The 26,258-nt window shown below is 35.8% G+C and overlaps 1 protein-coding gene across 1 annotated transcript in view; it reads left to right on the forward strand.

The window, feature by feature from the left end:
* Positions 1 to 26,258, forward strand: part of ROBO1 (roundabout guidance receptor 1) — a 257,295-nt gene that overhangs the window by 216,202 nt on the left and 14,835 nt on the right. The window contains exons 18-26 of the mRNA XM_081326225.1: positions 1,152 to 1,178; positions 3,322 to 3,364; positions 5,676 to 5,830; positions 7,210 to 7,545; positions 7,986 to 8,090; positions 15,960 to 16,104; positions 16,260 to 16,508; positions 19,496 to 19,902; positions 21,312 to 21,464. Coding sequence (XP_081182351.1) covers positions 1,152 to 1,178; positions 3,322 to 3,364; positions 5,676 to 5,830; positions 7,210 to 7,545; positions 7,986 to 8,090; positions 15,960 to 16,104; positions 16,260 to 16,508; positions 19,496 to 19,902; positions 21,312 to 21,464 — 1,620 coding nt within the window. The remainder of the gene's footprint in view (positions 1 to 1,151; positions 1,179 to 3,321; positions 3,365 to 5,675; positions 5,831 to 7,209; positions 7,546 to 7,985; positions 8,091 to 15,959; positions 16,105 to 16,259; positions 16,509 to 19,495; positions 19,903 to 21,311; positions 21,465 to 26,258) is intronic.

The raw sequence follows: 26,258 nt of genomic DNA on the forward strand, positions 1-26,258 counted from the left end.
CTCTTCATATGAACACTTTATTCTACTTCTGAAGGACACTGAATACCTTTTATTTTGTGAAAAAGGGCATCAGAAAAAGAATTATAAGAAGATTACTAAGATCACTTTTTAAAAAAGAGTGCTTAAATATCTGTTTTTAGAGTTTTGAAGATATTTTGTCTTTTCCTTCAGTGCCAGTGTTCCAGGAAGTTAAGAACAGAGACAGATATGAAACATGTTTACTAATAAGCTTTACTGCCCTCATAAAAATTTTAAGGTGCTACTCCAGTAAAAAAAAACGTAAAAAAGCTTAAAATGCTGTTGTTATCCCTACTAAGTCATTCTCTCATTTTTGTGGAATGTCCTAAAACTCTAGGGCAATTTAGACATAATTTATGTTGCTTATTGTTAAGAAAATTAATTTCATTTTTTTAAATTAGAAAAATATTTCCTGAACAAAATATAAAATATTTGCAAAAAGAAAAAGGTTTTATTAGAGCCCTATTGGGCTCTATTCTAAATATTTGAGTTTCATATTTTAGATTGTTGAGCCAAGTTATGGTAACTGATGCATTTGTTGAACATATCAAAACTAAACATGCTACTTGTAATAATAACATAAAAGAAGACATAACACTAAGCAGGTAACTAATAAAAGTTACACACTTGAAAGTACAATTAATTAAAACCCCACCGTGTTAGTACATATGCCTAAGATTTATATAATCTTGTTCTATTTGTTTTGTTATTAAATAATTAATACTATAACAAATTTACCTATTATAGCAAAGATTGCATTTTTTTAAAGTTTTGATTACACTTTAAACATAATCATAAACTTTGAAATTTATTGAGGGCATTTTCCTTTCCTTTTTTATTCTTTTTCTATGGAGTTGCAGCAAAACATAAGCACTAAAAGGTCATTGAAAGGCTAAACCACACTTTATTTCTCTCAAGAGCACACTATACTAGAATGTCATTCTTCCTCCAAAATGCTATCTGTATCAAGCTACCATTTAAAACCACAGGACTGTTTTATTCGCATCCGTCTGTCTGGATATATTTACTCTTCCTTTTTGTTCTGTTTTTGTCTTGATTTATACTAATGTTGTGTGGTCTCTCCTTTCTTTCTTCAACTTAATAACCAGTTTTTATTGTGTTTGATTTTTCAGTCCCGTCTTTTACCTTCACACCAACAGGTATATATTTGCACTTTTCCCTTGATAGTTTGGCATGTGTCTGTATAATGTATGTCACTTTCTCCCTTTCATCTTCCTTGTATAACCAGGCACATTGTTGAAAATAGAAAGAATTAGTAGTGTTATACAGGAGGTAGGATTTTATCACCGTAACTGTTTTTATCTGTTTTGTAGATTCAGCCCTGGTATTTGAGTTAAAACTTTTTATGGCCTTGGGAAGTTTATCCACGACTATTTATACTATCTCTGTTTTCATAATTCTGTTCAGTCCAAATATTTGCCCACTAAAACCATTTTTTCATAAAACAGATCTTGGAGAATGTAAGAAACTACATAAAGACAGCACCTTTTATAATAAATTTTAACGACAAACTATTATCATTAAAATAGACATCTACAGAGATTTGGCTTCATAACTTGCCATACATACTCCACAATTTGTTTCTCTATTCAGACACTAAATCCTAGTAGTGTAGAATTTCACATGTTCTATGCTTTAGGAAATGCCAGTAAGACTTAATGTAGAAACAACATACAGAAGATATTTAAATTAATGTGTAATCCTGTCTGAACTTTAACCTAGCTTATTATCTATCTTTCAAACTGATCCTTAAATATCCCTAAATGACTACTACTTTTGAGTATTGGACAAATAGGTTAGTAATAGTGTGTTTGGGGGGGGGCATTGATATATGTCTTTTGCAGAGGTTGCAATGCTCCATCTGCCACTTTGCCCATTTTGACCCGTTCCTGCAGATGTCACTGTAACAGTCATAAATATCCAAAGAAAATAGGGGTGTGCAGCTGTTGGAATCTGAAGCAGTATTCAATGTAGATGAAGTTTGCTGTACTTGTCAGTGCCTCTTTAAAACGCTATATTTTTTCCTGGGCTTGCATGGTTGCCACCTGGGAAAATATGCATTAGGAAATATGCATAGTTAGATATACTGCAACAATGTTCCCATGTTGATTCCAAGCATTTTCCCCACTTTATATTCTGGTAGCTCCTGTTAAACAGAAATATAAATACTTCTTTCAGAAAGTATCCCCATAAACCATGTGGTGTTAAAGCCAATCGCAACACAAATGTCAATATTGTTTGTAAGGATTTATTACATCACAGGAATAAAATACACAATTCTATGTAAAACTATTTTTAAGAATCACTTGTAGAATATGAAAGGTTTACTGTCCTTAAATTTTTTTGAGATGTTTCTATTTTTTTTACTCCTCATTTGGCTTTAGCCTTGTATTAAACTCAAACATGTTTAAAATTGATCTAAATTTTACAGATTAATATCAAAAGCCTTTTTTAATGTCTTAATTATGCAGAGAATCTTTTTTAAAACTGTTAGTTTAAGTATATTACTACCATTGAGGAATTCATTCTAAAAATTAACTTTGTGTTTAAACTCACTCTAACATTTCTGTGAAAAATGAAAATACTTCAGTAAATGATGGCTTTCCAGTAAGGAACAAGGAGGTTTCACAATAAGTAATTTGAAATTAATGCTGTTTTAATCAAATTTAAAACTTTTATTTATTATCATATTACTTTAATTCTACTGAATTTAAAAAGTAGCTGGAATTTGTATCAACCCTTTCACTAAGAAGCATATGTATGTATTAAAAGCTGCTGTATTTAATTATATTTTTAATGAGTTATAAATATTAATCTCTGCCTTGCAAACTGCCATTCTGGAGTTCTAAAAAAAGGTTGGCTGATTTTTTAAACACTGACCTGGTTTCCAAACCTTTCAATATTGCACAACAAATTCATTTAATGTATGATTACTTTTCTGGCTTAATTCTTATTTATAAATGCACTGATAAACATTTAGCACGTTTTAAAAACATGTTCTTGTACTATTGTCCATCAAACAATACTACTCTGAAATGGCTTCATTTTTACTTAGAAGGTAAGATGGAGTAAAGTTAAGATGAGCAATGCAATGCTGTGCATATCTATATTAGTGCAGTTTACTTATTGGAAAATCTGCATAGGAAACGCTGAAGAAATTAATATTTTAGATTAGGATTTGCTTAAATAAGCAAATGCCTTCCTGAAGTTACCTGTGAAGATTCGTGGTTTATTTTGTACAAAGAATTAACAACAATATTTTATTTTATTTTTATCTTTCAGTAACATATCAAAGAGGAGGAGAAGCTGTAAGCAGTGCAGGCAGGTAATAATGTTTGATGTTAATTTTCAGCATTAATGCAGCAGGATTACCTAGAGCATTTCAAATTTAATTTTGCACACAGGCAAACATGCATCACAGAAATTAAACAGCAGAGGGAGCACTTTAACTTCAAACTGTAAATTTTGCTACTATGAGAAAGTGAAGTGACCAAAAAACTAGACTGAATTTTTTAGATATATTACACATTTAGTAATACTGTTTAATCAAAATGTTTTACATTTTAAACCCTACTCTTATAAGACAGACTTCTGTGTTTCTAAAAGCTAAAACAGGAAAAATATATTATGATTGATGATCACAGAATAAATGAGAAATGAATGAAATTCCACTTGCCCTAAGGTTTTTAATCAATGGTAATAAGTGTTTTAACAAATAAATCCCATTAACATTTCACTAATTCATGGATTAATTACATTGTGAAAGAAGCAAAAAGTTCATGATATTTGTATTAAATCACTGGTCTACATTTTATCTGAGGGACGCGGTGGCTCAGTGGGTTAGGACGCTGAGCTTGTCGATCAGAAGGTTGGCAGTTTGGCGGGTCGAATCCCAAGTGCCACATAACAGAGTGAGCGCCTGTTACTCATCCCAGCTTCTGCCAACCTAGCAGTTCGAAACCATGTAAAAATGCAAGTAGAAAAATAGGGATCACTACGGTGTGAAGGTAACAGCGTTCCGTGCACCTTTGGCATCTAGTCATGCCGGCCATATGACCATATGTCTCTGTAGACATCCTCGGACAAGCGCTGGCTCTTCGGCTTTGAAACGGAGATGAGCACCGTCCCCTAGAGTTGGAAACGACTAGCACGCATGTGCGGGGGAACCTTTACCTTTACCTTTATCTTACATTTTATCTGACTAGAAACATGATTTTTTTTAAGGATGGCATTTTTACATTTGTTTAGGAATGTGTGAGGTTCTACTTACATTTGGAAGCATATATACTCCCTAATCAGGAGTGTGTAAATCCTTTAAAGTGGTACAGAGCATCTTTCCGAACTGCTTGCTATACTGAGGGAGCTACATTTCTTATGACTTACAATTTTGACACCATTTCATAATCTTAAATGACATGGATGTTTCTCTGACTTTATAAGCAATCTGATCACTTGTAGTAACTATTTCATTTTTATTTGATTTTCACTTTGCACAATAAACAATGACAAACATGAAACACTTTCTAGTTTTTGACATATAAATGCAGCAGAACAACTTGAGAATTGCTGGCAGTTGCTAATTTGTGAAGTCATAATATCTATTATATAATTATTTGCATCTTATAAGCTGTCAATTCTTCATATTCTTCATATGAGTAGCCTGGAGAGAGTTGGAGATGAAGGTGCATGTCCCACTTCAATTTTCCATATATTTCAGCAAATGCCTGAACAATATTAATTCCTAAAAAGTGTGGGGGGATTACCAGCCTGTGCTAGATGAACAAAAAAGTTTAAAAAAGGAATAGAATGATGTAATGCGGGAAATGAAGAAACAGTAACTTTTATCTGAAGTAAACTACACATCTGCAGGATCTAGGTTGCATGGACATACTCTCCACCCAGTCCATGAAAAAATTGTCTTCCATGAAATGGGTCTCTGGTGCCAAAAATGTCGGGGACCGCTGGTTTATGCAACTCACACTGAGATTTCTTATTACTAATATGTAAAAATGCGTACACATCACACCAAGTATTTGATTTGGGTTTTCTTGTCTTCATGAATAGCCATTGTAAGAGTGCAGTCTTACTCATGATATGCAGGTTTGTTCCCCAAGACTAAGACAGTTTCTCCTCTGTACCCCAGTATATTTTAGTTTTTAAATAATAATCTAGGTAAATAGCCTTTTCTGCAGAGTATAGTTTACAGTGTTTGATACAGACATTAATCATATTCTGTCATGTGCCACACATATTTGAAAAACAAATAAAATAGAAAATTAATATAAATGTTGAAAAATTCATCATAAAAAGACTAGAAAATAATATTTGTTCATCTCAACTATAGAATTACTACTTGCTGAATATCCATATATTTTCACATTTTTACAGCATTTATCAGAAATGTATAGTGAGCATTTTTGAAATATGTAATGAAGGAACACAAAAATGATTTTCAGAATAGATACCAAGAAACAAGATACTTTTCATAGCAAGCCCATGAACCACTTTACCGCATTCTGATTTCTTGAATAAACATGGGGGGGGGGGCTCTTAAGCATAATCAATGTGATCTTTTAAATTTAGTTATTTCTTTTTCTTTTAAATATAACAACTGATACATTAATTGTCTTTTTAAGGCCAGGTCTATTAAACATCAATGAACCTACTACTCAGCCCTGGCTTGCAGATACTTGGCCTAATACTGGGAATAATCATAATGATTGTTCTATTAACTGTTGTACATCAGGCAATGGGAACAGTGACAGCAACCTTACTACTTATTCTCGACCAGGTATTATTATTTATCATTATCATCATCATTATTATAACAGTTCCAACTTTCCTGCATCTATATTGTTCAGTCACATCCTTACATTAATATTCCTATTGCCATTTATATGCAGCCAAATGTAGTACATAGATTTGAAATACATAATAAAATATTTTATTCTTCCCTAAATATAGAATTAAGGCATTTGCAAGTCTTAAAAACATAATGATGTGCTATAGCCATTACGATATAGATATTTCTCATTCAGAAACAAAAGCAAAGTCCCAATTTTATACCAAAGAGTCAGTGCTGCTATCAAGAATCTTGGGAAAGGAAGATATTGCTATCATGTGTCTTCTCTGTCACTGTGTCTGTTCTGTGGAATTGCATTCTCCTGGAGATGCAACTGACCTAATCTGTTGGTCCATGTCAAGGAATTAAAGACCTGGATGTGCCCATAGGCATTTGGGCCAGCAGTTTGAACAAGTACCACTTTACAATGCTTTGGTAAGGCCACACCTGGAATACTGCATCCAGTTTTGGTCACCACGATGTAAAAAAGATGTCAAGACTCTAGAAAGGGTACAGAGAAGAGCAACAAAGATGATTAGGGGGCTGGAGGCTAAAACATATAGGGAACGGTTGCTGGAATTGGGTATGTGTAGTTTAATGAAGAGAAGGGTGAGGGGCGACATGATAGCAGTGTTCCAATATCTCAGGGGCTACCACAAAGAAGAGGGAGTCAAGCTATTCTCCAAAGCACCTGAGGGCAGGACAAGAAGGAATGGATGGAAACTAGTCAAGGAGAGAAGCAACCTAGAACTAAGGAGAAACTTCCTGACAGTTAGAACAATTAACCAGTGGAACAACCTGCCTCCAGAGGTGGTGAATGCTCCAATACTGGAGGTTTTTAAGAAGAGACTGGACAGCCATTTGCCTAAGTCCTGTTAGTTGGTTTTTAGTTCTTGTTTCAATTACCGTACTTTTTTTAACCATAGGCATGTAGTATATTGATGTTTTTTGTATATTGTTTATAAACCAGTTTGGTTCCTTTGGTTTTAAGTTTTTGTATGCAACTTAACATCACTATGATAAGATGGACAACTATAAAAATTGTATGTTGAGATAAATCAAGGAATAAAGAAAGATTTGTTTCTGAAAAGAGTAGTTGAAATAAAATAACCAAGGACCTGGAGAAAATTTCATTAAGTGGTACATACAGTTTTGGAGCCATGGAAAGAAACATCTCTTTATGCTTAGACTTTAATTTCCCTTTATTCAGTATTAACTATCTTGTTAGAAATTCATTTTTCTTTACATTTTGAAATCATGTACACATGTTAAAATGCATACTGTAACTGAATATATTTTTGGATTTTTTTACTTCCTAATATGGATAGCTGACTGTATAGCAAATTACAACAATCAGCTGGAGAATAAGCAAACAAACTTGATGTTGCCTGAATCAACAGTTTATGGTGATGTGGACCTGAGCAACAAAATCAATGAGATGAAAACATTCAATAGCCCAAATCTGAAAGATGGAAGATTTGTCAACCAACCAGGACAGCCTACTCCATATGCCACTACTCAACTTATCCAGTCAAACATAAGCAATAATGTAAACAGTAATAGTGGTGATTCAAATGAAAAGCATTGGAAGCCATCTACCCAACAGAAACAAGAAGTTGCACCAATTCAATACAACATAATGGAACAAAACAAATTAAACAAAGGTAAATAGTTTGTAGTATTTTCTTACCTTGTGTTTTAAATCTTACAGATTTTTAGCAGTTTTGAAACTCCTTAAACAAAAAAGGACAATTTGTATACTACTACATTCATAGTGATTTAAACCCTTTCCAAATTGATTACTAATTATGAAATGTCGATCACATCTAAATGAACAAATCACTTTTTAGATATAAAAACTATCAATTTAAAATTTGTCAGCCTGGTAATTAGTGCAACATTCTCCAAAAACTCAATGTATTCTGATAAATAAGACAATTAAATAAATATTCATATGGCTTTTAGCTTAAATTCTAACTATCTAATTTTTATGCAATAATTATTAAAGAATATAGAGATCAACTATATAACAATTTTCCTAAATTTGATAGTAGATACATGAACAGCTATTTGAAAGAAATAGTGTTATTTTATTAAATTACAGATTACCGTGTAAATGATAATGTTACAACTATTCCATATAATCAGACCTATGATCAGAATACAGGAGGGTCCTACAACAGTTCAGACAGAGGAAGCAGTACATCAGGTAAGTATACAAATATACAGCGTGTTTTGTAAAATAAATATTCTGTGATGCCTTATTGCAATATGATTAACATATTTGGAGAGCTACTTCTCTGTACTGTGCATATTTTATTTTAATTATATTTATATATTTATTTGTATCCTGCCTTTATTAACTTTTACAAATAAGGCAACAAACATATCCAACACACCTTCCTCCCGCTATTTTCTCCACAGCACCACCCTGTAATCTGGGTTGAGTTCAGAGAGAGTGAGTGCCCAAGGTTACCTAGCTAGCTTAGATAATATAGATATAGATATATAGAGCATCTTTGAGCCAGTGTTAACTCTTGTCTTTCCAAATTTGGTAGCAAGATTTTAGAAGTGGTTTGCTATCACCTGATTTCTAGGCTTGGGAATCACTGACTGGCCCAAAATCACTATTTCCTGGTTTCTAGCATACTACATTAACCAATACACCACCAAAATCCTCTTTCTTCACTGTAATATGATAACTAATTACCGTATTTGTCGGACCATAAGACACACTTTTTTCCCCAAAAGTGTGGGGGGGGGAAACGAGGGTGCGTCTTACGGTCCGAAGGTGATCCGTATGGCCAGCCACAACCTCTGCAAGTGGAGCACGAATCAGCACATGCTGAGAAACGCCGATCTCACGCTCCTGCAATCTGCCTCGCTCGGTTTCAGCTTCCCTTGCTACAAGAGAAAGCAGGCTGAAACGGAGTGAGGGAGATTGCTAGGAATGTGAATCGTCTGATCTCGCGCTGCTGCAATCTCCCTCGTTTCACCCTGCTTTCTCTTGTAGCAAGGGAAGCTGAAACTGAGCGAGGGAGTTTGCAGGAGCGCGAGATCGGCCGATTCGCATTTCTGGCAATCTCCCTAGCTCCGTTTCAGCTTGCTTTCTGCAAGAGAAAGCCGGGCCGCAAGGCCGCCTCTGCGGGTACTGCTCTAATGCAGAGAGGGAAGGACAAAGAGGGAGGGAAGGAAGGAAGGAAGGAAGGAAGGAAGGAAGGAAGGAAGGAAGGAAGGAAGGAAGGAGGGACAATGGGAGAGGGAGGGAGAGAGAGAAAGAGAGAGAAGGAGAAAGAAATAGGGAGGGAGAGAAAGAGAGGAGAAAGAAAGGGAGAGAAATAGAGGGAGAGAAAGAGGGAGAGGAAAAGAGAAAGGGAAAGAAATGGAGAGAGAGAAAGGGAGAGAGAGAAGGAGAAAGGGAGGGAAATAGAGAGAGAGAAGGGAGAAAGAGGGAAAGAGAAAAATAGAGAGGGAGAGAGAGGGAGAGAGGAGAAAGAAAGGGAGGGAAATAGAGGGAGAGAGAGAAAGGGAGAGATAGAGGGAAAGAGAAAAATAGGGAGAGAAAGAGGGAGATGGAGAGAAAGGGAGAGAGAGAGAGAGGAGAGAAAGAAAGAGGGAGGGGGAGAGAGGGAGAGAGAGAAATTAAATTAGTAACATGATTAAGTGAATCTGGTTTCCCCACTAACTTTGCTTCTCAGAAGGTTGCAAAAGGCAATCACATGACCCTGGAACAATGTATCCATCATAAATATGAATCGATTGCCAAGCATCCGAATGTAAATCACATGACCCTGGGGATGCTGCAATGGTCAAAAGTGTGAAAAATGGTCATAAGTCACTTTTTTCAGTGCCGTCATAACTTTGAACAGTCACTAAGTGAATCATTGTAAGTCAAGGACTACCTGTACTTTATCATTTTTTTTCTTTTTTTGGTGGGGGGGGGTCAAGTTTTTGACACCTTGCTGGGCGACTGGTGGTACTTGGACATTGCCTTGTCCTAAAAGTGGTACAATGGATGAAAAGGTTGAAAAGCCCTGTTTTAGTATACCGGTACTATTTGGTTCAGAATTTTTTTTTCTTGTTTTCCTGCTCTAAAAACTGGATGCGTCTTATGGTCAGGTGCGTCTTATGGTCCGAAAAATAAGGTATATAGTTCTATAAGTACTCTCAATTTGCTATTTTTATTTTTTAATAATTTATAGTATTTTTTAATATAAATTAAAAAGAAAAAAAAATGGGTAGTGCAAAATAGATACCAGGAAAAAGTAGAGAAGAAAGAAAAAATAATACAATAAATAAACATTTTCTATTTTGATGTGTAATGTAAAAAAAAAATAAAAAGCAAGAATTGCTATAAAACCTACTTTGCAGAGGCAACCACAGCTGCACTCTTTACTGAAGTCTAATGCTCATCACTGAAGTCTAATAAAACCTTAGCATATAAATACAGGAATAAGAAATACCAATAGGATGGCTATAAAGGAAAGGCTACTGTAATCTTCTATCTCTTAGATTAAAGGTAAGTTAAAGGTTTCCCCTGTCCAGTCATGTCTGACTCTAGGGGGAAGTGCTCATCTCTGTTTCTTAGCCAAGAGAGCCAGCATTGCTGGCACTTACTAAGGCACTTCCATGGTCATGTGGCCAGCATGACTATATGCCGAGGCTCACAGAATGCTGTTATCTCTTTATCTACTTGCATTTGCATGCTTTTGAACTGTTAGGTTGGCAGGAGCTGGGACAAGTAACAGTAGCTTATTCCATAGCACAAAGCTTGGATCTCAAACCTGGGCTGTCAGCTTTCCAGCTGACAAGCTCAGTATCTTTAGCCACTGAGTCCTTTCCTAATCTTGATATCCCTGCCCACATATGTCAGCATTGTCTCATTTGACTGTGAAATTCAATGACTTCTAGAAGACAGTCACAGGGGGCACAGGTGTTCGAGATCAAAAACTTTGTTTGAAACGAGTCTGTATTATGTAACCTTTAGTAGGATGTTGCTTCAGATACAAGCTGATTTAAAAATAATGTAAAATGTGTTGATTAAATCTGTACGTGCAGCTCTATAATAGACATAGTAGCTGCCTATTAGTAAAACTGTCTCTGTATATTAACAAATTTAGTATGTGGTGGTTTGCCATAGTAAACGTGAGGAAAAGGTTAGTAGATTTAAATACAATAGCAGATGACAATAGAAGATTTATTAGACAACGCTTAGGAAAAAGATATACCGTATATTCCGGTGTATAAGACGACTCGGCGTATAAGACGACCCCCAACTTTGGGGAAGATTTTCAAGATTTTTCGTCTTATACGCCGGAAAATACTTACATGCCAGTTGCCAAGTGTCCGACACAAGCCTGATTCAGCCCCGTCTGATGCAGATGGTGCAAAGCCTCCCTTTTGAAGCCCAAAGGGGCTTTTCCTTCCACCCACCCTTTGGAATAAACGCAAGAGCTGCGTTCACAAGACACACTCTTCCAGGCCAGACTCTGCAAATGGCATGCCAGAAGCCGCAACCACCGCGGGAACTCCGAGTCCCCGCCTTTCGGCAGCCTGCACAGCTGAGCGCAATCCGGCTTTGAGAGCGGATTTGCAGACGGAGCTGCTGCGTGTCTGGAGCCAAGCCCCGCCCAGGAGGCGGTCAGCCAGGCGGGCCCAGAAGACGCGCTGGAGAGCCGGGCTTGGGGCAGCCATGCCGAGGCCAGCTGGCGAGGGCCACTGCGTGGTCTGCGGGCGAGAGGGGCGCCAGGCTGCCAAGTACCGCTGTCCAGACTGCCGGGAGAGATAGCGGGTAGCAGGGCGCGCTCTGCTTATGCTCAGATGCCGCTTGGGTGAGGGGAAGGGGCTTCCTGCCGCTCCCAGGGTCTGGCGTTTGCAAGGGGGAGGGGAAGGGGCTTAGAGGCTCTTGGGGGTGGGAAGGGAGAGTCACATTGGAGGGGGGACTGGACTAAGGAGGCTTGAAGTTGCTTTGGAAGAACAGGGACACTCGATTGATTTATGTTTTTTCCCCCGGTGTATAAGATGACTGGGCGTATAAGACGACCCCCCAACTTTTGAGAAGATTTTCATGGGTTAAAAAGTCGTCTGATACGCCGGAAAATACGGCAATCCAGATAGGAAATACAATCAAATTAAATAAGCCATGGCACTATTCAATAAACTATAAATACAGGAGAAATTGCTCAGTTGTTGGAAGTGCCAACTTATATGGACAGAACAAATATTTTATAGATTGCTGTAGTTAATGTGTAGCTCCACTGCAAAAATGGCCAACACTGAAGCTCATCCACAAAAGTTGTATTCTAACTTATGTAGTATTGCATTTATTTGTAAATTCATTTATCTATAATTGTTGTCAAGTGATTTTTTAAAAAATTATGCAAGATGGTGCCAGCTTATTAATAATAACTTTCATTCCAGGTAAAACACTTCTAAAATAAATAAAAATATTTTTGTGCATGAGGAAATTGTTAGTTATAGGTGGGGGAGTGTAGAAGCCTACAAATTTATGGGAAAGCTATAGACTTGCCTAATTATGACATGGACAAGTGTTCAAAAGAAAGCACAATAGAATAAATCATTCTTAATCCTGTCTTCTGCAACAGTACTACAATGCATCCTATTCCAGGAAGAAAAGTCTTATGCATGTTTGTTTTATTAATTGGATTAGACTAACTGTCCGCTTCACATCATGCAATTTAGACAGGGCAGAGTCTGAATATTATTTAAAGCATACATAATGTGTGCATATTTCTTTTCCAAACAAGCGTGTTGCCAGTGGTGGGATTCATCTGGTTCATACCACTTCGGCAGAACCGGTAGCTAATTTTTTGTTGCCCAGGCCCAGAATGGACTTTCAGAAGCGGCATCCTCCCAGAGAACTGGTTGTTCATATATTTGAATCCCACCACTGCATATTGCTCAGAATCTAGCATCTTTTAGATGAAGTTGCATTGGGACTTTTTAATAATTTAATAATTCAATGCACTATGCCTTGTGTATTTATTTATTTTTGCAATGAAAACATTGCAAAGGACTTCATGGATTAAGATAATTGATTGCTATTCCCTCTTCCCATTTCCTTTTTTATTAAATTTCTTTTAGATAAGCCTAAAATCAATCACTCTCTTATTACCCTCTTTTTAAGTCCTTTGAGTTGAAGAGACAAGGAAAACGTATCAAATCTTTATAAAATGATTTAAATAGTCACATTTTTTCATATAACTTTATTAAAATTTTAATAAAGTTAAAGCTAAAAACTAACAAAAAATAAAATAAAGACAAGAAAGAAGAAAATAAAAACAACAAAGCCAAAAGTGCAGAACGAAAGAAGTAGCTTCTGCTTTTCTTACAGAAATTATAAGTATAGTTTTACTTTTTACTCTATGACTCAGCATGACTTTAATTTATTCTATATTTTTTCTTTCAAATCATCAAATCATACATTCTAAGTTCATCTGTTCTGTTTCATACAAAACGTCTATAAGAAGTTTCCAGTCAGCAATAAATTAACCTTTCCTCTGATCTGAGATGTCCATATCACCATCTGAGAAGTTCCATCATCTTCACCATCAATTCCTCCATTGTGGATAATGTTCAATCTTTCCATCTGTCTGCATGTAATAATCTTGATGCCCATAATATGAATACAAAGTTCTATGAGTTCTTTATAACTGTGAGGCCTTGGTGCTCTCTCAGCTTGGTTGTTTTATGGCAGATGTTTCATCATCCAAATTAGGTAATATCCCCAGTGCTAATAAGAAGTGGTGTTTGCTTTCAGTTTATATTCTAATGCAGGGGTGTCAAACTCAATTTCATTGAGGGCCGCATCAGCATTGTGGTTGCCCTCAGGGGGCCGGGTGGGTATGGCCTGGGTGGGCGTGGCCTACTGGGTGGGCATGGCTAGAGTGCGTATGGCCTACTGGGTGGGCATGGCCAGCTCTACATCATTTGCGTCAAGGGTGCCTATGGGGGCCTGGGCAGGAGTGGGACAGATCTGGGGTCTCTGGCAGAAGGAGGGTCTCTGGGCCAGGGCCAAGGCAATGGGGGCCATTCCCTCACTGTTTCCAGGATGGCTTCGCGGGCCACATGAAACCACTTCGCGGGCCGCATCCGGCCCCTGGGCCTTGTGTTTGACATGTCTGTTCTAATGGCTTGCCCTATCAGTGCTGGGTGTGGTCTCAGAGGTTCTTTTTGGGGGCTGTGTACTGTTAGCTTGTTTGACAATATTCCAGTGAAGGAACTGCCAAACAACCCCCCACCAACAATGTTTTCTTCTGCAAGAAAACAACCAAGCTCAGAGAGCACCAATCTTGAGCTACAATTATTCTCCTTAATTGGTACTTTCTTTATCCTGGTTCAGATGTAAAGGAAACAATGGAGGATTTGTACTTTCAGACTTGTAAGATCGGAGTCAACCTTTAGAACAGAAAGGAAATATGACGAAATCTAATCTTCATCAACCGAATGCTACAAGTCTGAAAGTACAAGTCTAAATATCCACTTTCTCCTTTACAGCTTGATAAACCATGGACTGTCCCTTCTGAGCTTCTTGTTCTCCCCATTATCCAACTCATGGCTATGCCTTCTCTTATCTGTCCATTCCCTGGGCAGGATTTTTTCATCTTGCCTGTCTTTCCCACATATCATTACAGTGCCAAAAGAAAAGCCTACAGTTTAAACTCTATATTAATCTTTGAAATATTCTGAATTAGTGTGTGTATTTGATTTGATTTTTACGCCTCTACCCAGCACGTTAAAATGTTTCCTCTTACTCACATTTCCAACAGTCATAACATCTTCATAATTCAAGTAACTCTAGGAATGTATAAGGTAACAATGCATCTGTTAAGTGTCAGTTTTCATTACATCTCTTCTCAAATTCCGACTCCAAATTTAACAATGCCCAAATAATTGCTCTTTTTTTAAAAAAACACAACTTGAATTATTAAAGAAATTGTTACAGAATGTTATATTATTGTATAAGCCGTAAGTGTAACCGAAATATTTACGTGAGTACTTCTTTTTTGCTATATTTATTGTGAGCTATCTAGTAGCTGTGTGAGGGTTTTTATATACTATTTTTTTTAGTTTAATAACTTTTCATATAGCTGTGTTTGAGAATACATTTAGTAATTTTGTGCCCAAAGTATTTCATGAACAAATTATTTACAATTAATGTCTTAATGCAACATTGAAACTTTATTAGGTCATATCTGTTGTCCGACTATATGTTGAATTTTAGTAATTAAACAACAGAAAGATGCTTCAGGTAATGTATCTAACCATATTTAGTTTATATAATATATAATGCACATAATACCTCTAGGAAATTTGCTTTAATTATATTACCTAGAAAGTCTATTTATGTTTCTTAACCATTTATTAAAGCTAATAAAATCTGTTATTATGTGTTCAAATATGGAATTTATGTATTTCATTAAAATGCATGTTAAAGCATAAAGTCTATAATATGTTTGTAATGTGTAAAAGGCTATGGTTAAAAAACTGCTTTAAAGCATGTGTCTTTTATGTTTTTATAAGATAAGATAATTGAATTTATCAGAAATTAAACTTTATAGACTTATTGTAAACGTCTAAAATACTGACTTAGCCAATAAATGCCTAACAAATACTGTGTTTAAGTATTTGTTTAAGTATTAAGTAGCATATAATTTAGGTGGCATGGCTTGTGGCAGCACTTAGTCATAGGTGAACTTGATCCCCAAAAAGTAGGATTGGACCAAGTAATATTTGGATGGGAGACCATCAAAGAATCCTAGGGCTTTAGATTACACTGGTAACTTTTTTTTAAAAAAAGAAAAAATAATTAATCTTTTTATAATAATATAATGTTTATAATAATAAGCAATACCATTGTCATTGACAAAAATCACCATCACTCAATTACAGGACAGTTTTGCTTAGAATAGCTTAGATCTTGCAATGATACTTTTATCATCAAACATCCATATCTGCCTATGCCAGGTCCTTAGAAGGACTCAAGAGGTAGACAAAAATATCAGTTCAGGAAAGATTTATAAGTACTGTGATACATTTGTGATACATTTCTTCACAGGAAGCCAAGGGCACAAAAAGAGTGCTAAAACACCAAAGACATCTAAACAGGCTGGAATGAATTGGACAGAAGTTCTTCCACCACCTCCCGTACATCCACCTCCCCACAATAACAATGAAGATTACAATCTCTCTATGAATGAAAGGTACAATAAAATGGATTCATAAGTAATTTTAGTTCATTTTATTCATTAAATAAAATACAAAATTAATCATTTTAGGGTTCCAAAAGAAGACATTAAGAAGTAATAATCAAAGTATCTGATCCATTGTATTTTTATATTGTTACATTGTTTCATAGCTATGATCATGAAATTCCTTGCCCGCTACCACCAGCAAGAATGTATATACGACAGGATGAGCTAGAAGAAGAAGATGACGAACGAGGTCCTACGCCACCAATTCGAGGAGCAGCTTCATCTCCAGCTGCAGTGTCCTATAGCCACCAGTCTACTGCTACACTAACTCCTTCTCCTCAAGAAGAACTGCAGCCTATGCTGCAAGATTGTCAGGAAGAAATAGCCCATTTGCAACACCCACCAGACCGACGGTATGTTAATTAAAAAAGAAACTTTTTAATATTTTATGCTAATGTATTTTATTAGACAATATTATCTATGTGTCATTAAGGTACTCTTGAAAGGAATTATTCATGAAGACTATGATACTTCATCGTTTCAAGGTCACAGTAATTTGGCCATCAATGTATAAAATGTCAAGTTAATATGTCTACAGTATTATTACAAAAGCATGTTTATTTACTGGCATAAAAGCTATTCTCATCAAACCATATATTAAAACTCTCAGCATTTAAAAAGTATAGAACAGCTAGAATGATTAGCGGATTATAGAAGTAGATGATGAATTACCGTATTTTTCGGACCATAAGACGCACTTTTCCCCTCCCAAAAGTGGGTGGAAAAACGAGGTGCATCTTATGGTCCGAAGGTAAGCGAAAACACTTGTCTCCTGTTCAGTCAACGCAGTCCATCAGCTCCATTGGAGAGACGTGATTGAATGAAGACGTGGAATTCTCTGCCCCGCCCCTGTGATTGGTCGGCAGGGGAGGAAATACGGACGTGCCTGCCATGCCTTCTGACTGCCTCCCCCTCCCTGCGCACGCACATTTTCTTTCTTTTACCTCGCTGCTAAAGAAATAGTTTTTGCTAAACTAAACCTCATAGGCGACTTGCCCCAGCAAAGCCGTGAGGAGTTGTCCCTTCAGGTTTCTCTGCGAAGTTTATTGGAAGTGATTTCCCATTTGCAAGATAATACTGTTAATTGTTTAAAATTGCTTCGACATCTTAGAAAACCTATTCAGGGAAAAGAAACTACCGGTACCTACCTTTCTTTCTCTTTCTTTCTTTCTTTCTTTCTTTCTTTCTTTCTTTCTTTCTTTCTTTCTTTCTTTCTTTCTTTCTTCCTCCCTCCTTTCTTTCTTTCTTCCTTTCTTCTTTCTCTTCCTTCCTTCCTTCTCCCTTCCTTCCTTCCTTCTTTCTCTCTCTCTCTCTCTTCCTTGCTCCCTCCATCCTCCCTCCTTTCTTTCTTCTTCTTTCTTTCTTCCTTCCTTCTTTCTCTCTCTCCTTTCTTTCTTTCTTTCTCTCTCTTTCTTCCTCCCTCCCTCCCTCCTTCCTTCCTTCTCTCTCTCTCTCTCCCCTCCTTCCTTCCTAGTATACCGGTACTATTTGGTTCAGAATATTTTTTTTCTTGTTTTCCTGCTCTAAAAACTGGGTGCGTCTTATGGTCAGGTGCGTCTTATGGTCCAAAAAATACGGTAACTGAAAGTAACTTTATCATGCCTGGAGGAACGTTGTCCATGGGATTGCAATGGGTTGGACACGACTTCTCAGTTAACAACAACAAAAACTTTATCATTGTTCTTTCTGCCATATAAGAGCTGAAGGCTATTGGTTAAACTGTTATTACATCCAGTATAACTTTACATAAAGTACTTCATTATGGAATTCATTGTCAATATGTCATAATAGTCTCAAGATTAGATTGCTGTAATAAAAGTATAGTACAAATTCAAGGATGGTCAGTCAACCTATGTTTATTATGTGTGCTAATCCTAACTGTAGTTTTTGTATTTCAAAGTTATATGCAAGTGATAGCAAATGTTGAGAATGAATTATTGGTGTTTTCTTTTCTTTTCTTTTCTTTTCTTTTCTTTTCTTTTCTTTTCTTTTCTTTTCTTTTCTTTGATTATGAGTTTCTTGACAGGTTTTGGATTTTCTTTCATACTTTGTCTTAATCTGCAACATCATTTTCACTTTCATATTTGTGAGTTTTAAAAAAAATATTACAGGTTTAGATCTTTCCAAAGCATATCCGATCAAATGCTCAATAAATTATAACATAAAATATAAACCTTGACTTTCAGGTTTTTTGTTCAAAAGCCGTGTCATAATTTTCAGGTGTAATGATTTTTTAAACTATGATGACTCAGTTTATATTGGTCAGTACTCACCTGTGGATGATGTGTCACTCTATCTTTATGACTGTGCTCATACCCCCCCCCCTTTAAGGGAAAAAAAACACCTGGAGATGGAAAATGGGAATGAGAAATGAGCAAAAACTCACTGAAGAAAAATAATAGATGAAGTAGCAGTAGTTTAGGAATGACTATTGGTTAAAATTTCATGTCTATGTTTCCCCATCTCCAAAGCTCTATTCTCTCATACATTTGTGTGTACACGTATATACATATATCTTATTTCATATTTATTTTAATGTAGATTGTAAAGTGAACTGAGTATGTTTCTGAAAAATACTAAGTAAAAAAGAAAAAAGAAACTGCAATGACATGAAACTGTAGAAATAAAGCACTTGACAGCTTAAACAAAAAGCATATTTATAGTCTACAACTGCATACAAGAGCTGAAATAATTTTTTTTCTCTTCTTTTTCTGAAGCATTTCAGAAGAAAATATGTTTATCTAGATAGATTTTTAAATAAAGCCAGCTTATTCTAGATGTTAATAATCAGAATCATGATGTAATTTTTATTCCCTAATTGAAAATCACTCCCAGCAGGTTTTTTTTGAATCAGTTTCCAAATTATCTTCAAGACCACTTCAAAATTTAACGATTATGTAATCTTTCCCCTCTCATTACTAATAAAAAGGAAAGATGCAGAAAATGGTGGCATTTTTCTCTGTCAGCATTAAAAGCTGGATGGATGTGCAGCACAAACAATTTGGTCTTATAAAGTGTTTTATTTAAACTCTGTAAAGATAAACATATTCAGGTATATGATATGCTATAAATTATCAAGCTTCATGTATTATTTTTCTGTCTACTGAATGACTACAATATCATAATTGTAAAATATGTATTTGATAAACCAAATTCAGATTTTGCAAGTACTAGTCATTTATATTCTGCTTAAGAACTATCTGAAAGAAAATTCTTCATTTTATTTTAGTAATCAATAACTTTGAATTACAAACCAATATAAAACTGTATCTTGTAATGAATACAAATATTAAAAATGCTATTAACATTAAAATTATTTTTTTAAACTATTCGCTCACAGGCGTCAACCTGTGAGCCCACCTCCACCTCCCAGGCCTATTTCACCACCACATACTTACGGTTACATTTCGGGACCTCTTGTATCTGACATGGATACTGATGCACCAGAAGAAGAAGATGAAGCAGATGTAGAAATTGCGAAGATGCAAAACAAAAGGCTTCTTTTGCGTGGCCTTGAACAGACACCTGCTTCAAGCGTGGGAGATCTGGAGAGTTCTGTGACAGGTTCCATGATCAACGGATGGGGTTCAGCCTCAGAAGATGATAACATTTCAAGTGGACGATCTAGTGTTAGTTCATCAGATGGATCCTTTTTTACAGATGCAGATTTTGCACAAGCTGTTGCAGCAGCAGCGGAATATGCTGGTCTTAAAGTAGCAAAACGTCAGATGCAAGATTCTGTGGCAGGTGAGATTTCTTGTTGTCTTTCTATATAAGCCCAGGTTTGGCCTCTAAAAACTATGAATCATGAAGTTCTTTTGTGACAGTTGTTTCTGTTCTATGTGAATTCTGTGAAAGATAGATGCTTATCTAGAATAATAGTTTCTTTGAAGGTAAAACTAAATCCTTTTTGTCATATATCTTGGTCTGCCTTATCTTAGAAAAATGGAAAGTTGCTAATATATCTAGAAAGCTGTTCGCAATTTTGTTAGACAGAGGTCCAAAAATGTTCTTGAACAACAAAAATGTTGTTCAAAGCCATATGTTCGAAGTAGATAGTAGCAGTGAAATCACAAACTAAATTATAGAATTTTATTTAAATTTTTAAGATTACAATTAAAGTCATATTAATGATGGTCAATTACTTATCAGCCAGTCTTTAAACATTATTAACAAAGGAAACAATTATTTTTACCTCATGTTTTGATAAATTTTAAATTATAATTCCCACAATATTCAAAAAATATATATTAACAGTGCTAAATGGAATACAAACCCTGAATATATTAATTATTATAATTATTATAATTACTTTATATTATTATAATTACTTTTTATGTGATTTTTCTGCCACCTCAATTCTAATATAAACAAAAGTTGTACAATACATTAACTCTGTGTGTAACAATTAGAAGAATCATAATGATACAAAATCAGTATTTAGCTAAGCCTTCCAGAGTTGCCAATATTTTCCATATTCTAGAAGGCCATGTGAGTTGATGGTATTTTTGCTTCAGGAGGTAAGCCCTTCCTAAAGAATGCATCCATTATGATGTCCCTTTTTTGCACGTCTAAGAAGAAACTTTTAATAGGTATTCTCTCACTTGGCAGACATAATCTTTGGTAAAGTTCCTCAGGTAGGGTTTTAAAAATAATAATAAACAGTTTGAATTGCATTCAGAAAAACTGGCAACAAATTCAGTTCTCGCAAAAGTAGATGACATCATGACTACCATGGACCATTGGATTTTGTATCAAGTAGTGCTGCTGAGTGTCTGTTATATAACTAATGATAATAACGCTGCTCTAGGAAACCTGGAAAACAAAACTTGCTGCCCAAAAAACAAATCTAGATGCATCTTGCTTGGAAAAACTCCCAGTTAATATTCTGCAGCAGTGAATCAGTCTTTATACTGATAATATTATTTAACAATATCCTATTTTATCCAATAATTAGCAATATTTGTATATTTGTTTATTTGATTTGTTTGTATGACCATCACCCCAAAGGCAGAACTCTGGGCAGCTTACAATCACAATACAAAGTTGTATGGTTTTGTTTTATATATACATTAATTATTGTATTTTCAGTTACAGAAGGCAATTGTCTGATTTTTTGAGGGGGAAAATCAATCAAAATGCTGTTTCTTTTCTAGGCCATAGACATTATCATGCCTCACACTGCCCTAGACCTACTAGTCCTGTCTCCACTGACAGCAACATGAGTGCTGCTGTAATTCAGAGAGTTCGACCTGCCAAAAAGCAGAAGCATCAGCAAGGACATCTGCGCAGAGACGTCTACACAGATGGTAAACACTATTTTTAAATAAATGGCTTTCTCAAGCCTTTATACTTATTTTCTAATCCTTATGCCAAATTAAAAGTATTTTAATTTGTTTCTAAAATCCATACCATTGAACAATCATACTATAAACATCACTATTGTTACCAGTTTGTTCTTATTGTTCCTAAAGTATCATAAATATCAACAGGCATTCATTTTCAGCTATTAGCTATTCCTGTAGTTAAGATCAAACCCTGTAATGTTAGAAATGATGCATGTATGAGATTAAAATCTTCATTAAAATACATCCCTCATCATCTGATTTTTTTTCCTGTCATAGAAAAAATTTAGCATTTAGATAGCATGCAGCAAAATTATTGGATTTTTTTTATCCCTAACCATTGTATTTGTTCCATGTGGTTACTTTGTGCACCAAAAGGCAAAATCTAATCATCTCCTTTCATGCCTTCACACACAATATCGACTCCTGCTGAAAAGGTAATGCATGTATTCTCTAGAGAATATAGGAGGGTAATGCAAACATTGTGATGTTGTCTAGAGACAGACTTTAATGAAAATGCCTCAGGAGGGCCAGTTTTTATTAAACCACCTATTTCATAAAACAACCATGAATTTATGTAAGATATTTTTCTAAAGGCCTGCCCATATTGTCACTTTTTCTAAATTCACTAAAAGGGATTTAGCACAGGCATAATTCCTTCCCAACACACACACACACACACACAGAGAGAGAGAGAGAGAGAGAGAGAGAGAGAGAACGAAGCCTCTCCTGGTTCTTATCAACAACAATCTGATTAAGACTTTCATTACCAATCAGAAATATTTCAAAGAGGGGCATCATTTTCCATTATCATATCAAAGCCTAATATTATGGATACTTATCTAGGGTTACACGAAAGGGTTTTCCAGCCACTTCTCCCTGTGATTCCTGCCACTTGACAGAAAAATGTAATACAAAGCTCACAGCATGATGAGCAAAAGTAATTTTGCAATGAGTGGTTGTCCCTGTTAGTCTCTGTACTTCACTCTAAGTATTTTCTCTCACTAACATGTGTCTGATATTAGACTACATTAAACACAGGCATGATCCATTTGCACCTGGTTCATTTGGCTTTTACCCAGACTTCCTTTGTCATTGAGCCTGAATGTTCAAAATTTATCTTATACGAGAAATTACTAAGGCAGTTTTCTACATTTTTTGTTTATTAGTTTTTGTTTTGTCTTTAAGTGAGATATATAAATCTCAAAACTGTACCAGGAAGATTAACTGCATGGAAGTCCTGTAATGACCTTTTGCAGGAACTTATAGATACTTTTAACTGATTTTATTAGTTTCCATGAGTGCTTCACTGTGAGAAATCAACTAAGCATAACACCTTGACATGAAAATATTTGAGCTGGGAGAATGCTGGATAAGAAATATTTTCAAGACCATTAAAGAATTATTTTTGTCTAATAAAAATAAACAGTGATAAGATTCATGTAGTGCCACTATTTTTTAAAAAAATGTACACTTTTTTAGACTACTGTATACTTCTGGGGAGTAAAACTGAAACTAGCCTCTAATATATATGCTGCATCATCAATAAGACCATCTACTTATTAAGTACATTATGTAATTGGACATGAATGTGCTTGTTCTGTAATATAGTCTAGAACATGATAAACAAGAGTAAAATGTTATTAGATTTGCCATCTTATTGCAAATCTTTTGAAATTCAGATCAGTGTATTATCAAATACATGCTTGAAAATCAAATATGCGTAGAATGTGTTATACAACATAAAGTGTTGTTGTAAAACATAAGACTAGTCCTGTCGGATCAGGCCAAGACTAATTCAGCACTCCATTTTTCTTTGGGACAACCAGTTTTCCTAGAAGAGACATTAGACATGATAACTAGCCCATAATTTTTTATCTTTCTCCTTAGTCACTTTCTAAAAATGTGAGTCATGCTGGTTCCCACCCTTTTCTCTGACATTAATCCTGACTTGAGAGACTAATGTGGCACTCACCCCAAAGGAGCCACTGATGATCAGGTCTTTTTGACCTGCTTCTCCAATGACCAGCTCTCCGGCCCAAACACATTGATCTACCATGTAGGATTTGTTATGCTTTAATTAAAATAATATTCCTCTCTAGCCAAAGGTGAGAAATCAAGAAGTTGCAGCTGGATCAGGAACACAGCCACTTCTGAGCTCCATCACTGGATTACGATCGTTCACCTGTCTTACAGTAGCAGGAATGCAGTCCACAATTCTGAATGCCATAACAATTATTTTCCTCCAAAACACACTCTCTCTCCCCACTCCTTTCAGTCTTTTTGCCCCCACCTTTTTTTAGTGTCCCCCCCCCGGGGCTGCTTCTTTCTGTCTTAGAAAAGAGAAAAGAAAAACAGAATGTTTCTGAACTGAAGACAGAAAGGGAAGGAGAACTAAATAATTAACATACATAGACATTTTGTTCTTGAAGGGTCAGGGTCAGATGGTTTCTTCAAGACTTGGAAGAGAAAAGAAGATAGGAGACGATTGCTTTGCAGTAGTCTTTGCCTGGGTGTGCTCACTTTGTTATTTGGCTTGCTAAAATCACAGTTGTCCAGGAATCAGGGACTCAGATTAGTTCAAAAGTGAGTACTGTGTATATCTTTTTGTCTGATTCTGGAATCAGCTAATCAGGTGAAGACAGCTGGCTCTCCCAGGGTTCAAATGCACCAAGGATCCAAGACAATTGTTCCCCTAAACTCTAAAGCCATTGTACTAAGTGATTTGGTTCAGCTCCTGACTGTAATATGCATCCAGACCTTTGGAAGACCCTAACAGACTTCAGTTGAGATTTCCTGCACTAAAATCCATTTCCTGCACTAAAATCCATTCCAGGTCTGGCTTCAGACTCCTCAAATCTGGCTTCATAGGCAGTAAAGAGGTAATGCCCCACTCCAAGGCAAAACATTTGCAAGGCTTTCTAAAGCTCAGCTATGGAAATAAATAAAGAGGAGATGAGATGAGTGGGGTTCTTCTTCTTTTGTATACATGTGCCTTGAGATGCAAGTATTACAAGTACAGATAGACCTTCTGAGAAATAGAAAAGACAAAAAAGTAGCAGAGTCGAATGAAAGAGATTGTGAAAGAAGCAAAAAGTGGGAAAGATTGACCCAAGTGACTCTGTTGTGTTAAAGGCTCTCCTCCTAGCCTGAATAAAACAGTTACTCAAAGCTTTATGGCTCTGAAAAGATTTTCCAGGCTTTTAATTAACATTTTAAGGAATAGCAGATAAATATGCCTATTGGTCTAACAAAGGAAAGTTGTAGGGTGAGTTAATATTTCTGTCAATACTTTTCTAAACAGGTACCCTTTTGCAACATCTGCCACTGTTTTACCAAAACCTGGCAATAAATACCAATCAATCTGTACTATACATCCTCATCAAGGATGACTACACAGTTTTATTTCAGAAAAATCTTTCTTGAGTGATTTTTAACATAATTTTTACTGGAATCATGTAATGCAAGGTCCTCATGAAAAGTGCTGTTGAAGGCATCTTAATTTTCTTCAAAATACTTGGATCTTTTTCCCAACCAGATCTGCCCACCAAACTCTTTTTAGTAAATAAATGTGTTAATTCTACTGTAGAAGGATACTGTCCACTGCAGCAAGAGGTTTTGGCTATCCTTACTCTCAGTAAACTACTAGCTTTAATGGCAAATTACTGAAGTGTAATATATTGAATATTGAAACAGTGTGGCTACTTCAGAACTTTCAGGGATTTAATCAGGTGCCACAGTGCACCATTCATTACTACTTATTAGCAATCCCACCATCCGCAGTACTATTGGTACTAAATATAATTGCCTATTACACTATTTCAGGGTGTAGTTCTTAGTGTTCGGGGTTTTTTTGTGTCAAATGGAAGATCAGATTGCATGAAATATTGAAACTAAGCATTAGTTGAAGCACAATAGCACACAATACCCAGAATCCCAGGAAAGACCTTTTGAAGCTCTGCAAGACCACTACTGAGTAATATAAAATGGTAAGCTAGCTCTTCTTATGAATGTGTTGGCCGTTTATAGATGTGGTGATCAAGTGTTTGATGCCAGGAAAACAAGAGTCTGTTTTAAAGCAGCTATTTCATATTATCTCACCTTCTGACTGAAGGCATGACTATTTTGCAGCAGGGGCTTACAAATATTTTAAATAGCTATTTATGTTTCTTTCATTCAATTTACAACAGAATAGTTAGATTGATTTTCTTTCTCCAGAATTAATTTTCCCATGGTCCTTATATCCTCCCATGTACAATTTTGTTGAAAATTTCAGTTCTTTTTTTCTAAATGTACATATGGAAGATTTTCCCTGTAGGACATGCTATCACACAGAACCGTTTAATTGTTTTTCTTAAGCAAGCAGCAATATGCAGACATGAATAAATGAAATAGTTGAATGCAGCTGACCTTTTCCAGTTACCTCTGAGTTCCATATATTGGTTTGATGTCACTCTGTGATTTATTTTTTATTTCTCACCATGGAGGCCTCCATTTTCTTTTTTAATAACTAAGTGTGCCTGTTTGCTGCAGATGAAGCAGATTGATTCTGGATTTTCTCTGTGAGTTGAGCTGTTAAATAAATACCACAGAGGTGAAATAGTGTTGACCTCTGAAAAGTTTCCTTTTTTATTTGAAGAATTCCTCTCAGCAAGGAATGATGTGTTTTAATGAATGTTTCTCTACCTTCTCTGCAGGTTTTGATAAAGCTTTCTGTAAAGAGCATAACTCTTTATGCCAATTGTTACTAGCATATAT

The sequence above is a fragment of the Vipera berus genome, assembly GCF_964194415.1.
Source record: "Vipera berus genome assembly, chromosome: 4".
In the NCBI taxonomy this organism is placed as follows: Eukaryota; Metazoa; Chordata; class Lepidosauria; order Squamata; family Viperidae; genus Vipera; species Vipera berus.